This window comes from Mesoplodon bidens, assembly GCF_964165515.1.
Source record: "Mesoplodon bidens genome assembly, chromosome: 15".
NCBI lineage: Eukaryota > Metazoa > Chordata > Mammalia > Artiodactyla > Ziphiidae > Mesoplodon > Mesoplodon bidens.
The window spans coordinates 2,280,690-2,297,045 of record NC_138171.1 but is presented as its reverse complement, the minus strand read 5'-3'; the positions used below and the strand labels follow the sequence as shown (position 1 = coordinate 2,297,045).

Genomic DNA, 16,356 nt, shown 5'->3' with positions numbered 1-16,356 from the left:
TCTGAATGAGGCATTGGCAGGAAGATGGGCTACCGGGATGCAGAGCTTGTGAGCCGGGAGAAAGGGAAGGGAAACCACTAGAATGGTGATGTGGCCACAGTCCGGTGTGGAACCTGCTCGCCAGGGACGCTGGCCACACCCTACCTGCCCAGGACAGCCCCCCACGATGGAGAACGGTTGGTGCGAAGCATCGACAGTGCCGAGGTTGAGACATTCTGGCCTAAATGGGAGGTTTTGCAGGACCCTCAGTAGAGTTTGTGGGTTTGTGGCGCAGTCCCTCGGGGATAAGCACACAGCTGCTCCTTTTGCCTTAAATCGAAAGCACCTGAGCCACAGTCTGGGTCCCCGTCACCATCACGTCAGGTCCTCACAGCCAGTGGCGTGGCAGGTCCACTGGCCCGTGCTGTCTCCCTGTCTTTAGCAAGCCACCCGGGGGGTCTCGAGAGTGAAGGCCGGGGACACGCTGCTTCCCAGCAGGGCGGCCGTTCTAGGACCTCAGGCTGTCTCCCCGTGCTGCTCACAGGCCACCTGTGTCCACAGGTGTGGGAACTTGGACGTTGGTCGGGGGGCTGTGCTGGAACCTTCTGAGTGACAGCCTCAGTGGGTCTCCCCGACCCCAGCTTTTTTTATTTTGGTAAAATGCACACAACATAAGATGTACCCTTAGTGACATTTAGGACATTCACAACCATCTCGTTCCAGAACCTTTTCATCCCCCCAAAAGGAGATCCCCTACCCTTTAAGCAGTCACTCCCCATCCTCCTCCCCCAGCCCCCCGGCAACCATGACTCTGCTTTCTGTCTCTGTGCATTTGCCTGTTCCGGATGTTTGTGGAATCGTACAGCATGTGGGCTTCTGTGTCCGGCTTCTCTCACTGAGCATGTGTGTGACATCCGTGCATGCCATGACCTGTATCAGGCCTTCGTTCCTTTTTATGGCCTGATAACGTTCCACTGCAGCGCCGGACCACATTCCGCTACTCTTTTCAGCAGTTGACAGTTGACAGTCGTGGGCTGTTTCCACCTTTCGGCTGCTGTGAACTCTCAGGCACAAGCGCTTCTTCGACCACCGTTCAGTCCTCTGGGCCCGACGCCTGATAGAATTGCTGGGTCCCACGGGGACTCTTTCATTTTTGAGGAACCACCAGCCTGGCTCCATGTGGTCTGTGGGCCTCCTGTGGAGGGGGGCCAGGGAGTGGGTGCTCCCCCGCCAGCATTTACTCTGGACAAGCCATCAGGGCAGGTTTGGGCTCCAGGAGCCCCGTGGAAGCACCCTCAGTGCTGACAGCCCCCGGCAGGACGCGCCGGCTGGCTGAGGGCCGCCTTGCTTTTGCCACGAGAGCGGCCACGTTCATGAGGCTTGGGGGCCGATGGCTCTCCCTCCTGGTGACACGGTGCAGCCCTCCCCCTCCACCCCTGGCCCCAGCTGGGGCGGGAGACAAGGCTTCCGGGGGCTGCCTGGCTGGAGTGCCATGGGCTGGACAGTTGGGTGTGTTTGGCAAACAGACCAAAAGTCCATTAGAGCTCATGGGAACCCTGAGTTCTTGACGCTGCAGCTTCTCTCCCGCTCATGCAGAGCAGGAGGGGGACCGCTCGGCACCTGAGCCACTCCTGGCGTGTTGGCGAGAGGCAGTGGATTCGGGGCACACGGCGCAGGAAATGGGTACAAAGATGCCAAAGGCACAGGCATGGCTCAGAATATGAATCGGGGGCTTGGGGCTGTGAGGGAGACCTCGGGGAAGCCCTGAGACAAATGACCTCCCCACTCTCGAGCAACCAGCTATTGACCATCCCCTCCCTAAGAACATATGTGGACATGGGTGTCTTTGCTCTTCACTGGAGACTCTGGGGGCTGCTGGGGGCCTCCTTCTAGCAGGAAGGGCGGTGCCTCGGGAGGATTCAGCAGCGGGCTCCTCTGCGCCCAGACCTGCTTGTGTCGCTCTCTCTGGCCACCACCCCACCTGGCGAGGCCCCTCAGGCTCCTTGCTGTTGCTCCTGCCATCAAGCTCCAGGGAACTGATGCTAAGAAGGTGTGGCACCAGGAAATGCAGGCCCCTCTCATCTCTGCCTCATCCAGGAAGCCTTCTCAGCTTTCCCACAACCAGGCACTAGTGCTTTCCCGAGGCTTTGTGGCCATTCCTCACTGGGCCCCAGATAGCCTGGGGTGTCGAGTGGTGACCAAGCAGAGGGATGTCTGGATTCGCGCCCTGGCTCCACCTCCCTGACCCTCAGTCTCTTCATCTAAAGTGGGTTAGCACCACCTCTCTGAGGGCTGTTGCAGAAGTCGGTGAGACAAGGCTCAGCACAGGGCCTGATGCAGAGCAGTCATCCCTGGGTGCCCCTGACAAAGAAAAGAAGAACAACTGAGAACAAACGTGGGGCCTGATGAAGACTTGATGTGCCACCTGGGGACAGGCACCTGTCCTCTGCTCCACGGAGCAGCGTCTCGGCAGCACTCCTCATCCATCCACTCCACACCTCTCCATGGTTCCGGGCACACGCACAGAGTTGGGCAGCCAGTGGAGGGGGAAATGGGCCATAAATAAGTCAGCACACACCCCAGGTTGAATCGAGTTTAAAGATGATTTGAAAAGAGGCGCCTGAAGAGAGTAACTCACAGGCAGGGCAGTCAGGGGCGATTGCTTGAGGAGGTGGCATTTGAGCTGATCTGAGGCTGCAAAGGGCAGGGAGGGGGAAGATCCCTTGGGAGGAGGGTCGGGTCTCACACTTCCTAGAGGAGCTGGCGCTCTCAGCTCTTATGGGACCCCTCCGTGGATGGAGTTTGCTTAAAGTCCATCTTCCCTGGTCCCCAAAAGGGGCCTCACACGTGTGGTCCCCGCAGCATCACTGAATAAGCCTGTCTGCCCCCCCTGCCAGCTACTCCTTTCCTGTGGCTCCAGAGCCCCCGAACCTGGGGTGGTAGGGGGGTGGGGGGTGGTGGGGGGGTACGAGCCCTCCCACAACCGAGGATAATAGGACGTAAGATTTGGTTAGAATGAATCTCGCAGCGATGGTGGAGACCCAGCCTCAATCTGGAATCTGGGGGCTGAATTCTGACTGAGAAGCAGCCATTTTATTTAAAGGTCAACAGCTCTTGGCGAGCAGTAAAAACCTGGGTGAAGAGTGCTGTTGAGCTCTGTTCTCAACGCCTCTGCTCAAATCCTGGGTCTGGGGAAGCTGACAACAACAGCCCTGCAAGGTTGGCATATGAATCCCATTTCCAGTGAGGACAATAAAACAAGGGGTTAAGGGTCTTGGCCAAGGTGCAGAGCTAGAGAGGAGAGGGCGCCTCTCCTGGGTCCCTGGGTGGAAACAGGATGACCTTCCTAGAAGGTGCAGGATCACCCGAGTAAGGAGGAGACGTTCCCTCCAAAAGGAGTCACTCCCATTAGCCCTACTTGGATCACATGCCCTCCCTGAGCCAATCACAGGGCCGGGGGAAGCTGCACTCCCATTGGCCCAGCTTGGGTCACATGCCTCTCCCTGAGCCAATCCCAGGGCCAGGGGAGGTACTCCTGTAGCCCATGGAAGGGCCCTCCCCATGGGTCCCTACAGAGCAGCGCCAGGCAGCAGTTTCCAAAGACAGCAGGGGTGGGTCTCTGCAGACACGCCAGGACGGTGGCTGCCCCAGTGCCCCGCCTCAGCCTGCATGCAGCCTCATACCGCACTCGCTGTCCCTCAAATAGCCCTCACTCCCACCCACCCCCCCGACACTGTTCCTCTCCTTCCGGGTCTGGGGGCTGGTCTCCGTCCTCCTGCTCAGACCTGCCCCCTCGAGCTCCGCCTGGGCCTCCCCCAACCCCAGCCATGGTCTGGCTGCTGCAGCCTCCGTCTCCAAGGACTGGATCCTGTCTGGGGTCATCCCTTGTCAGAGACTGTGTGCAGGGCCTTCCAGAGGCAGGCAGGGACACACATTACATATTAATGAAGCAGCGTTCCTGACGAGACGCTTGACTCTTCATTTGGGGGACCAGAAATGACAACAGGCAAAGCGTGGGCAGCAGATCTGAGGGTGAACTGCAGCCCACAAGAGCCATTCGCCCCGCGGATCCCTGCCTCCATCGGGCTGAGGCAGTAAGCGTCCCCCGTAGACTCTGCTCCCTGATGGACAGGTGTATTCCCAGCCTGGGGCCTTGGAAGGAAATCTGTCCCCACTCTGGCTTCTGTGCAGCAACAGCCCTCGTTAGCTGTCAAGTTCAGGCAGCTCCAGGGAAGCCGCAGACCTGCCCAGACTTCGGCTCAGAGCCCTCACTTTTCCAGGAGGCTGCCCAGGTACCAGGTGTCGACTAAACACCACTCGAGGCCGGGTGCTAAGTTAAATTAAACTTTGCTGCAAGCCAAGTGACCGTCTCTCCTGAGCATCTCCTGGACAGTGCAGTGGGGGAGACAGAGAGCAGTCAACAAAAGCATAAGCAGGAAAAAGCTGCAATGGGAGGGCTGGGGAGACGATGAGGCAGGGTGTAGCAGGCGCTGGTGCCACCCAGCTCCCTGGGAGCCGCCGCTCTAAACCTCAGCAGAGGACGGACCCTCCTCACCCTGGGCTGGCCCACGGAGGCCCCCTCTTCACCCGGAGGCTCCAGAGCTCCCCCGGGAGATGGGTCTGAAGCCAGACCCCAGCCCAGCCCGCATCTCTCCTCTCCTGCCTCTGCTCCTGCAGGCTCTGCCCAGGCGACCACTCACACAAGACTCCCATCTCCGGCTCTGCTTGCGGGGAACCCCACCGCACACTGGGATGGAGAAGTCGGGTGGGCCTCCGTGGGGAGGCGGCATAGGCAGGGGCCTGGGCACCACGGGGACGCTGCCCTCTGGTTAGAGCTTCCCTGCCCCGTGCAATGTTAAGGGCCCCTCCGACTACATCTGGGTCAGGCAGAGGTTTGACTGAATGCAACGGGGGAACCCACTGCAGCTACCCCTCCTCACGCAGACGGACTGGAAGGGAAGGCTGGCCAGCAGGTGGCCCCAGGGCACTGGGTCTTGACAGGGAGATGGCCCTGCAGCGGAGGGGCTCCAGCCATATTTCCCACCCCCCACTCTTTCTTGACTCAACATCCACAGTTGAGAGGAGAAGCTGATTGGCCAGCTCTGCTCATAGGCCTGCCTGTTGCCCAGGGCAGGGCAGGGCGTCTTGACCGACTGCTCCCCAGGACCACTCGCAGTGGGGAACAATGGCCCCCCAGAAGGAAATCGGGCTTCTGCTGCCTGAGTGAGAGCCAGGAGTGGACTCTGCCCCGTTCCCGCTGTCGGCAGTAATGTCTTCTGTCATCCACACCCTGAATTAAGTAGCTGCCTGTCTTTGTTAATTCGGTACAACCTGAAGGGCACTTTTGAGAAGCATCTAATTCTCTCTTCCCCACCAGGCAAATTTTGTAAGAACATATTCATGGCTTTCATTAATATTCATACGACTTTGAGGGGTTTTTTCATGATTTATAAAACTCAAAGTAACTGTGAATGGTGATGTATAATAGTGTCAGTGTTACACAACAAATGCCTTTCCCTATCACATTCTGGGTTTTTCTGCTCATTACAAGAACCTAGTTGAAAATAATTGAAAGTTGAATTTCATTGTGCATGGAAAGTGTTTCGTAAAATGCAAGAAATACAAACATTGTCAAGCCTTTTAAAAGTAATGTTCAAGAATCAAGGAAGAGTTGGGGAGGGAAGTATGGATCCTGACTCACCCTCGGCCCCAGGTTTGCCCCATTCACTTGAGAGAACAGTTTTATTCTGGCCAGATCTTGCTGCTCGCCCAGCGCCATGGCAAAGGGCTTTTAAATTAAACTTTACTGCGTCACGTAGGATTTGGTTATAATTTCATGATCACTTTCAAAAACAAAGTGACGTTCTAGTAGTCCTGGGCCTTAGAGCCACGGTGACTTTTTTTTTTTTTTTTTGGCTGGGTTGGGTCTTCGTTTCTGTGCAAGGGCTTTCTCTAGTTGCGGCGAGCGGGGGCCACTCTTTATCGCGGTGCGCGCATGGGCCTCTCACTGTCGCAGCCTCTCATTGCGGAGCACAGGCTCCAGACGCGCAGGCTCAGTAGTTGTGGCTCACGGGCCTAGTTGCTCCGCGGCATATGGGACCTTCCCACACCAGGGCTCGAACCCGTGTCCCCTGCATTGGCAGGCAGATTCTCAACCACTGCGCCACCAGGGAAGCCCACGGTGACCTTTCAAAGCATGGAACTTCAGCAATCCCTGTGTATTTGTAAAACCAGCTGGAATGAGAGTGACACCTGGGGTCTGAGATTCCCATCAGGGGTCGAGAGACCCTGGGGAGACACAGAGACCTCCTGGGCCCAGTCTCTCATCTGCACAAGTGGGCACAGCTTCCTCAGCCTCCCTTTCTGCTTTTTTTTTTTTTTTTTTTGCGGTACGCGGGCCTCTCACTGCTGCGGCCTCTCCCGTTGCGGAGCACAGGCTCCAGACGCGCAGGCTCAGCGGCCATGGCTCACGGGCCCAGCCGCTTCGCAGCATGTGGGATCTTCCCGGACCGGGACACGAACCCGTGTCCGCTGCATCGGCAGGCAGACTCTCAACCACTGCGCCACCAGGGAAGCCCTCCCTTCTGCTCTTCGAAGCTTCCTAGGAAGGCAGCGTGACCGAGACAAGACCTGGGAACTCTGCCCTCGATCCTGGACTCCTTGTGAAACCTTCGTCCACCCTTAGCCTCTCTGCGCCTCAGTCTCCCTATCTGCAGAAGGGGCTGGACCGGATCGTCAGTGGGGCCGACATTCTGGGACTTTTCTTTCATCGTTCCTTAAGGAGTTGCAGGGGTGGGTGGAGATTCCTGGAACCCTCCTCTTCACAGGGGAGCTCGGTGCCAGCTTCAGGCTTCCGAGGCATAATAAGGACACGTAAGGAGGGAAGCCCTAATTTGGGCAAAGAAGCCCGAGATAAACACAGTGAAGAGCAGGCTGAGGATGGGCCGTCCTGCTGTTGGTCCCATCAGCTCACCCCTCCCGGGGGCCAGCCCCTCCCCAAGCCTCCTTCCTCTCCTGCCGGAGGCCTGCGGACCAGGTGACACCACACCCCTCGGTTCCCGCTGACTCCCTCCCCCAGCCCCCCAGGGCCCCCAGAAGCCTCTGCAGGCACCCGGGGGTGGTCCCCCCTCCTCCTTCTTTTGCTCCAGGTTTTCACCTGGGGAGGGGTGACCACCTCTCTTCTCTCCCCCCTCCCTATTTCCCGGCTGTTTCTTTGCCCCCAGACAGTAGCCACAGGGCTGGGTGGACCGTCTCCCTCCCACCTGGGATCTTCGACCACCTGCCGCCCCCTCGGGGGCCCCCCCTTCCCTCCGCCTCCTCCCTCGGGGCTCAGAGAAGATAGTTCTCCTGTGGAAAGAGGGAGATTGAGCACCTACTCTGTTCACCGTGCCAGGCCTGCACCTGCCATCCGTGGGGACAGACAGCCTGTCTGTGTTCCTAGGGCCCAGAGGAGGGTGTGGGGCGGCGTTAGTGCTCAACAGTGGGGGCGGGGGGGGGGCGGGGACAGGCGAGCCGTCCCTGCAGAGCAGACGGGGTGTCGGACACAAAACCTGAGAAAACCCTGATTCTCTGTCAGCATGAAAATCTAGAAGCCCCAGCGTCGCGGGCCAACGTGAGGGCCGTGAGGACCAGCTGAGGCCGCGGGGAAGCCGCAGATACATTTAAGGTGAAAGAGTGCTCTTAACTCTGGCTCTGGTGAGAGTCGGATTGTAAAGGAAACTTGGCTGCAGCCTCCTGGCCGGCCGCAGTCACGGCCAAGTGTAGATTTGCCCGCCTGCGTCCTGGCCAGCCTGGGGTGGGTGGGGGCAAAGCGTCTGCTGCCACGACTCAGAGCTTCTCCCCCTGCTGCAGGCAGCTCAAAACCCCCAAAACGTAACACAAATGAGGGTCTGCAACCTGTCTTCCTGGGAAGGTCTCTGGGGTTACTATCATACAAGGAGAAAGCGCTACAATACTTCACCGAAGAATTACATCCTTGTGGAAGAACTTGATCCGAAGGGTTTTGAGAGCATCTTTCAAAACATGGGGACAGGGTCACGGAGGCCTTATTAGTGGCATGGCAAAGCCATTAAGATGCAGAATAGCCATCGCCTTCCAAGAGACTTAGAGCAAAAGGAGAGGAGATCCAGTCGTGTGCACGCATGTGCACACGTGTGTATGCTTATATGTATGTGCACAGGTGTGTGTGTTTGGGTGTGATTACATGTCTGTTTTATGTGCGTATGCATGTTTCTATGTATGTGTATGTACATGCATGTCCAGGAATCATGTACCGTGGTGGACAAGACCAAACACTCAATTTTAACTGGACATTTTTGAAAATTCTCTCTGCCCCCCAAGTCCTTACATCAGGATCTCTCACAGACCCTGTTCTTCCCCCATTTTATAATTATCACTTTACACTGCACTGAGAGGCTGTCACTTTTTTAGATCTAATTCCTCTGGTCCATGAACCGCGTGAGGGCAGGGCTGTGTCTGTCCAGCGTGATGGGGCCTGGCACACAGCACAGGCCACGTGGGCCAAGAGAAGACATCGTTGAAACACCAGGGGCCCAGTCTGCACTGACGGTGTCCCCTGGGCTGACTGGGTCTCTGCCTGTCCTGAGGCAGGCTTTTCTCTGCAGGTCCAGTGGGATTCTCCTCCCCTTCAATTCTTTGGGAATAAACCTCCAAGGCGTTTGCAATTCAAAACCACACGTGGTGACTTTCCTCCAAGTTTCAAGTTTATTCGAAATTAGGCAAATACCTTCTCCTTGGGGGAGATTCTGCCAGAATCCTGCATTTCATCCAGCCTTTCCTAAGGACAGATCCAGCCCTCCGAGCGAGGTCCCTGGGCGAACACAATGGCCAGGCACCGTACGTTATTTAATGTCGGCGTCACTTTAAACGAACCTTTTACCATCTGTTCCGTCCTTTAGGAACAAATGCAAAAGAGTGTAATTCTCGGTGGCGTCATAAAAGTGAGATGGGTGATGGAAATGCCCGCCTCCACTCTTTATTCACGGTCCTTCCGGACGCTGCTGTGATGTTTTTCTCATTTTCCAGACACAAATCAAGGGGAAACTGCTCTCCCCTGATCTGGTGAATTCATCTGCACAGTATTTCTTCTTAATACGGTAAACTGTGGGAGAATTCAGGGCATCCTGTGCGTATTTCCGAAGGCGCCGCCAAACGGCACCTGGAGAACTAAGGGAACGCGGCTCGACGGTCAGGATGTAATGAGATTTCTTTGCAAAAAATAAAATCTTGAAATGTGTAGCGGGTTCTTTTCATTCGTTTCATGACTAACTTCCCTGTGAAGGACGGGCAGCCTGGCCCGGAGAGGGCGGGGTGGGGAAGCACACTGGGTGGGCCGGATGTGTCCCCCGTGCCCCCAATCTCTGCAGGGCCGTTCGGGCTCCACGCCCCGCTCAGTCCAGGCAGAAAGCGGGCGGTGCCCCGGCCCAGGGGTCCGTGGGGGGCGTCCGGCCCGGCCATTCTCAGTGGTCTTGCTCAGGGCGGACAAGGACCAGGAGAACCGGACGTGACGGTAGGAGAGGGAGGAGGGTGGAGCTGGGGAAGCCGGAGTGAAGGCGCCCGTCACGCGGACAGTGCGTGCGCGTGCGTGTGCGTGCGTGTGTGCGTGTGCGCGCGTGGCTTCTCTCGGAGGCTCCCGTCGGCCCCCAAGCAGCGCACGTCACGCTGACCTCCATGATACCTGTGGGATGAAAGCGTCGCCTCCTTCGGACCACCGGTTCCTGATATTTTCTCTTCCCCGTCCTGTCGCGAAGGAGGTAAGAGGCCGCTATCGCCGATGGGGCGTCTGGGGTCCCTGCCCCCACGCTCGTGCCCTGGGGGGGTCGACTCTGGTGTGTTAACAGTAAATGGTGGTTTAGGAAAGGTGTCCTCTATTGGACCGAATTTTCTCGGAAGTGGCGTTTTCTGGGGGATGGCTTGTTCTTATGATCCAGGTTCAGCTGGAAAGGATGTTCATTATCAAATCTCTGTGGAGCCTCCATGGAGACCGTCCTGTGATAATTATTGTGCTACAGAAATAAGTTGCCCGAGAAAAAGCCACCCTTAGTTTCTGAGATAAATCCCACTTTGGCGTGTAGGGGGAGGAAGAGTAAATTTCTCTCTCTCCTTCTGAGTTCCTGGCTGAGACCCCCGTAATAAACGATTAACAAGAGAACAAGCAGCAGAAGTTTATTAACATGAGTGCGTCATGTATACGTGGGGGACCCAGGGAAAAATGAGTAGCTCCCCAAGATGGCTGAGAATTCAAGTCTAAGAGGAAAAGGGGAGGGGAATGTAGGCCTCTCAAGGGAGAGGAAGTGACTTGTAGGAAAGATGATGGACCCTTGGAGGAGGGCTGGGAGGTGTGGTCGTGTGGCAGGTCGGCCTGGGTGTGCTTGTCTCTTCTAGCCCCCCTCCCAAGACTAGAGGCAATCATCTTTCTCAGGTGATAACCCCACCCTGGGGGGAGGGGATCTGTGGCACCTGAGCCTCTTTGAGTCTGTCTCCAGGCGGATGAGGGAGCTCAGAGAAAACTCCTCCTGCACCTGCTGTTTCTCAAGGTCCTGCAGCTGAAAACAGTCACTACACCCAGCGGCATACTTGGGGGTGGCGTCTTGCTAACCTTCATCCCCGCCTTTGACGCTCCCCCAAGCAGTTTCGCAGCCTAGCAGCTGGGCTGGCGGGTTGCTCCATCTCACTGAACCTGTCTCTCAGTTCAGTTAGCAGTAGTCTCATTTCAGGAGGCAGGGTTGCAGGATGGCTCTGCAGGATGCAAACAGTCAGGTGTATAATATGAGGCATTTCCATGGAAGGAAAAGAAAAACAAAGTTAATGGTTGGAACTGGCTCTAAACCTGTTTCTGAGTCCTGGGCAGCCAGTCGAGAAGATTTCTGGTCGGTGATCTCACAGCACCTTCTGCAGTCTGGTTGCCTCTGATGAGGTCATTGCATGTTCCAGGGGACTTTCTGAATGTCGGCATGGCAACAGGCAGGCAGGCTGTCGGTACATGAGCTGTTTCGGGGGCTTCTCTGAAGTTCATACCCAGTCATCCAGCCTTAGTTTGCAGGACTTTGGGGAAAGGACAGTTTTGTTCTTAGTGATTCCAAGTCAGAAAGGCAGGAGAAGGGGCTTCCCTGGTGGTCCAGTGGTTAAGACTCGGCGCTTTCACTGCCAAGGGCGTGGGTTCGATCCCTGGTCGGGGAGCCAAGATCTTGCAACTGTGAGGCGTGACCAAAAAAGGGGGGGGGATGGGGGGATGGGGGGATGGGGGGCGGGCAGGAGAACATTAGAAACGTTGGTTTGGAGAAGCGCGGCCAGATATTTGAGGAAACTAGAAGAACGCGGATCCAGCCCAGTTACAGGTAGAAAATAAAACCTCAAAGACAACAAACAGGACTAGAATCTCAAGGCACAGCTTTCTACCAAAACCTAATTTTTCTCTCTACAATCACCCACATTCCTACCAGAGGTAATCACGGTAAGACCGATTTGTTTGCAAAATAAATCTGGTCTCATTTAACGTGGCCTGACCGTTTACAAAAGTAGCAGAAACAGTGAGGACCATACAGGCTCTTTGGATGTTTGCTCTGCTGGAGCTTCTAACAAGGACTCACTCTCAGGTCACACCTGAGCCCTCCCGTTTGGATGTGATGATGGCGGCCCTAGTGCAGGTTGAACCCCACCTGCTGGTATTTTTGTTCCGACCGTAACATCTCCGTCTCTGTGTGGGATTGGTTTGCAGTTACCTTACTTTGTGCCCTCAGGAGGAGAATGGGATCCAAGGAGGATTTGTAAAACCAGGGGGATTGCTTTTTCTCTTGTGTCCTCTGCTCTGGAAAACTTTCAAACACCTCCTAGGTAAGCTCACCTGACCCTGGAGCCCTTTGCGGAGGAATTTCCTAAAGAAATAGTGGTCTCTTCACATTTGCTCTTCTTTCTAGCTGAGTTTGAAATTTTATATTTTCTCAAAAAGTAAACAGTTTCGTCAAGATTTTCGACTTGGCTAACATAAAATATAAAGAATAAAATGTTCTTTTAAGTCTTATTTTTTTCTCTTAAATTTGCCAAAGGCACGTCTATTTTCTTGTGGATTTTTCTCCGAAGTACAGCTCTTGAATCTATTTATCACTTCTTCCAGTTTTTCTGTTTTCAGATTTAGAAATTTCTGCATTCGTCTTAATCAGTTACTTGGGTGTTTGCCGCATCCTGCTTTGTCATTCCTTTCCTTCTGGAGCCAAATGCTCAGTTCATTCACTGTAATTCTACTTTAATGATGAAAACATTTGAAGTTAAGGGTTTGCCTTGATTCAATCTCTGGCCAGATTCCTTGGGTTTCACTGTGTAATCGTCTCCTTGTCATTACTATTTTTAAATCACCTCTAAATGTAGTTTTGATTCCTTAACCTGGGGTTACTTCAGAATGTTTTCCAAAATGTCTCTTTAAAATTATCATTAAATTTTAATTGCATTATTCTAATAAAATGTCCTGGTCAGTTTTGCTTTGTGCAGTTTTTTGAGGTTTTCATTGTGGTCCATTTTATTATAAAATGTTGCCATGGTCCCCTGGGCTTTGATTTTTAAAAGTTGTATTTTCTAAAGGTGTATTCAGAGTTTTATGCTAATCTTAATTTGACCCCATCAGTTATTCCTTTCACATCCTTGTGGCATATTTACAGTTTCCCACTTTCGGACAAGTCTTTCACGGTGTCTGTGATTATTAACTGACCCTTATGTGACAAGAGTCTTTGCTTCATCTGAATGAACGACGTACGTCTTTGTTTAATTCTGCTGGTGTCCTTTCTGTTTCCCAAAGACGTATGTTTGTCTAATGATCTGGTCAGAAGTGACATGTTGTTTCTGTGTAGCCCCGCCCCCCCCCCACATAAAACACAGAATCGTGCGTTTTTCTCTGTTCTGTCCGTTTCTTCCCCCAACTCTCAGGCTTTGCTAACTTACTTTGGATTTGGGACCCAGATAATCATTATTAAATTGTTTTTTCAACAATATACAGTTTCTGTTACAAAAATAAAAAATAAACTTTTATGCTTGTACTCAGCTCCATAAAACCACGTTGACAACAATTTTCAGAGTTAAGTTTCTGTGTCTAAATACTGGTTGTGGGCCGTTTCTGTCGCAGCCCCCGTTCTTGAGATCCTTGCTGTGACCCACCTCTCAGGGCCTCTGTCAAAGGAGGAAGAACATAGGACATTTTCTGCATCTTTGCACATCCAGAAATGTCTGTTCCCTCCTACACGGATGACAGCTCGGGGGCACAAGTGTATTGGGCGCCGACCTTTTTCCCTCAGACCTCCGTGGAGTGTGCTGTTCCCTTGCCCTCATCTTTGTCGAGGTTTGATATGCTGGGTGTTTGCACTGGGTCCTCAGCCACTTCAGACCATCACTTGCAGGCTCTCCCGTCGGCGTCATTGGCTCTGCCATGCTCGCTGCACACCCTTTCCTCTTGGAATGTTGTGTCCTGTCCTCCCCTGTCACCTGGTGGGCCACTGGACGTGCAGCGGTGGCTCTCAGTAAACCCCTGGCCTCTGCCTGCCCTTCTGGTCCCCAGAGTGGACGAAGCATTGGCTGTGGCCCCAGATGCACCTGGGAGAGGCCACGTGTGTGGCTGGCAGGTGGGATGAACGTGGCCCTGCTCACACTGCAGCCTGACCCTCCCCTCCATCTGCTCCTCCTTCCAGATCCGGTCCGACAAAGACAGCGACATCCCTATCCGCTACAGCATCACGGGCGTGGGCGCCGACCAGCCCCCGGTGGAGGTCTTCAGCATCGACTCCATGTCTGGCCGGATGTATGTCACACGGCCCATGGACCGGGAGGAGCGAGCCTCCTACCATGTGAGTGTCCATGGCCTCAGGCCCCTGAGCGGTGGGGGAGGGCAAACACAAGTCTGTATCAGAAAAGCCCAGGGGCGTGCAGGGCACCACCCAGAGTGTCTATTTCATGGGGCTGGGTGGGCCAAGAATTTGCACTTGTAACACGTTCCTGGGTGATGCTGGGAGGGTCTGGAACACACTGGGGGAGCGACTGGTGGAACTGGATCCACCTGGAAGACGTGGATCCACCTGGAAGACGTGGATCCGCGTGACCTGTCAGGAGCTCTGATGGTCGCGGGGGAGGTCGAGAGATGCTGTGCCATCCCCGGCCTCTCTGATTGCCCTTCTGTTCCTGCCTCTCTGAGAGCAGAAAGGCAGCTCTGAAGCCAGCACTGCTGTTTCCATCTCAGAGCTGTGCGTGGAGAGGGAGAAAGGAGGAGAAAGTGGAGACTTCGGGGTTCAGCTGAAAGGGACTGTCCACCCCTTTCCTCCTTGGCCTCACAGCCTGGTGGCCCGTGGGAGTGGCCCTGGAGCAAGGTGGAAGCCTCAGCTCTCATGCCCTCCGCCCTGGTGCCAGGCCCCTCTCTGGGCTCTGCATCCTTGTTTGCAGGATGAGGGTCTGCACCTGCGGGGTCACACGGGCTGGAGCCCCGCCCCCAGCAGGTGAGACCTGGGCACTTAATCTCTCCGGCCTCAGTGCTCTCTCCTGCGAAGGGGGCGGACGGCCAGGCTGCATCAGCGTGTCGTTGCGAGGACTCATGGGTGACCACACGTGAGGCATTTAGGACGGAGCCCAGCCCCTGGTAAGGCTGCCTTTGGGGTTATCGTCAAGACATCGGAACTCCCAGTTCCTGGATGGTAATTTACAAACAAAGACCTTCACGTGAGAGGATGGACTTCACAGCCTCCTGCCCGTGTCATCCTACTGACCGGCTCTGAGCTCACTCGGCTTCAGCCCGAGCTGCTGAGCGCGGCCAGACTCTGCTGCTCCTCGTGTTTGCTGGTTATTTGTTTCGGGCTAATTGTCCACCTCCTGGACCAGAAGGAAGGCTCCATGCGGGCAGGGAGCCGTCAGGCTTGTCCACACCACATCCCCTGGCCAGAGACCAGAGCCCAGCCCTTGGGGGACGCTCACAGCCCATTCTCAGAAGGGAGGGAGTGGGTGGGAGGAGGTTGATTCTGTCACTGGCAACGGCCTCCCCTGAGGGACTCCTGATGTCCCGTCAGAAGCAGGTGCACCTGTGGGAGCCCACCGTGGGGGGCGAGCAGTCCCCTCTGAGCCACGAGGGTTTCCTCTCTCAGTCGATTACTTCCCTATGTTCAGGACGGCTACAGAATTTCCGGGTCCGACGCAGAATGAAACGGGGGCCCCTCCGAGCTTACTAAGGATTTTAAGACAGTGACGGCAGAGCATTAAACCACACGCAGGCCCTTCTGAACACCGGGCCCATGTGACTGTGCGGGTCACGCAAGGCCATGAGGCTCGTGGCCCCCTTTGAGGTGGGATCGACAGGAAGGCCGAAGCTTGAGGACCCCACCTTGTGGTTGTCTGGGCCTCTGGGGCCCCATCTGCGCCTCGGTGCAAACGGCCCAGAGCTACACCCAGCGTTACGTCCATTCCTGAGGATCCCGGGCACCCCGAGAGCTGCTCAGTGCTGAAGGCACCACATGCCTCCCTGAGCCCCCTTCCGCACCCCCCAGACCCGCTGCTGGGAAGGCAGGAGCCAGGTCCAGGGAAAGGAGACCCGACTGGCAGCGGTCTGGGGTCTCCAGAGTTCCCGGCCCACTGTTGGCCGCCACGGTGGGTGCACAGAACCAGCCGGACAACCCAGCCACCACGTGTTCAGCCAGCCTCGCGGCGGGCCACACGCCAACTCAGCGTGACTGTTGGCGCCCCACGCTGCCACCACAGTGCTCAGGGCACGGCTCGAGGGCAAGGTCGGCTCCCCTCGCCTGCCAACGAGTCCGTGCGGACTGAGAGACCGAGGGGAGAGCCGGAGGCAGACAGGCCCCCAGTTCCTTGCGGCTGTTGGCCAGGGGCCGCTCCCGCCTCCTGACGGCACCACAAGTCTCTGACTCTCCCGCCTGCCGCTGGCCAGGAAAAGTGCTCTGATTTTAGAGGCCACAAGGCTACCTCTGTCCACCCAGACAGTCTCCCTGCCACTATGGCCAGTCCCACTACATGACTGCCCTGATCATGGGCTGAGCCCCGTTGCCCTCCCTCCTGGGACCAGTGCCCCACATCCTTGCGGCCCTTTTAGAATCCTCTCTGTTCCCCCGACCCCACTTCCACCGGCACCTTTGGCTGTGGAGTGGGTGGGATGACCTCTCCCACCTGAGAGGGAGCTGGTAAACTGTGGACCCGGGTCACCATGAGACGACCGCGTGGAGGCCCACAAACGTGAGACAGACGAGCTGTCACTGCCCTGCAAGATGACTCCCCAGAAGGTTCTCTCAGGACTCCGTAAGAGGGCTTGCTATTGGGTTCTCCCACATACCGTCACCTTGGGCAAGTTCGCTAATCTTCCTGAGCCTCCATTTCCCTGGCTCT

The 16,356-nt window shown here is 55.8% G+C and overlaps 1 protein-coding gene across 1 annotated transcript in view; it reads left to right on the top strand.

Moving 5' to 3' along the window:
* The window catches only part of CDH4 (cadherin 4), a gene marked incomplete at its 5' end in the record, with an annotated part of 569,921 nt that overhangs the window by 482,040 nt on the left and 71,525 nt on the right, over window positions 1-16,356 (top strand). The window contains one exon of the mRNA XM_081257492.1: window positions 13,671-13,826. Within this exon, the coding sequence (XP_081113618.1) occupies window positions 13,671-13,826 (156 nt within the window). The remainder of the gene's footprint in view (window positions 1-13,670; window positions 13,827-16,356) is intronic.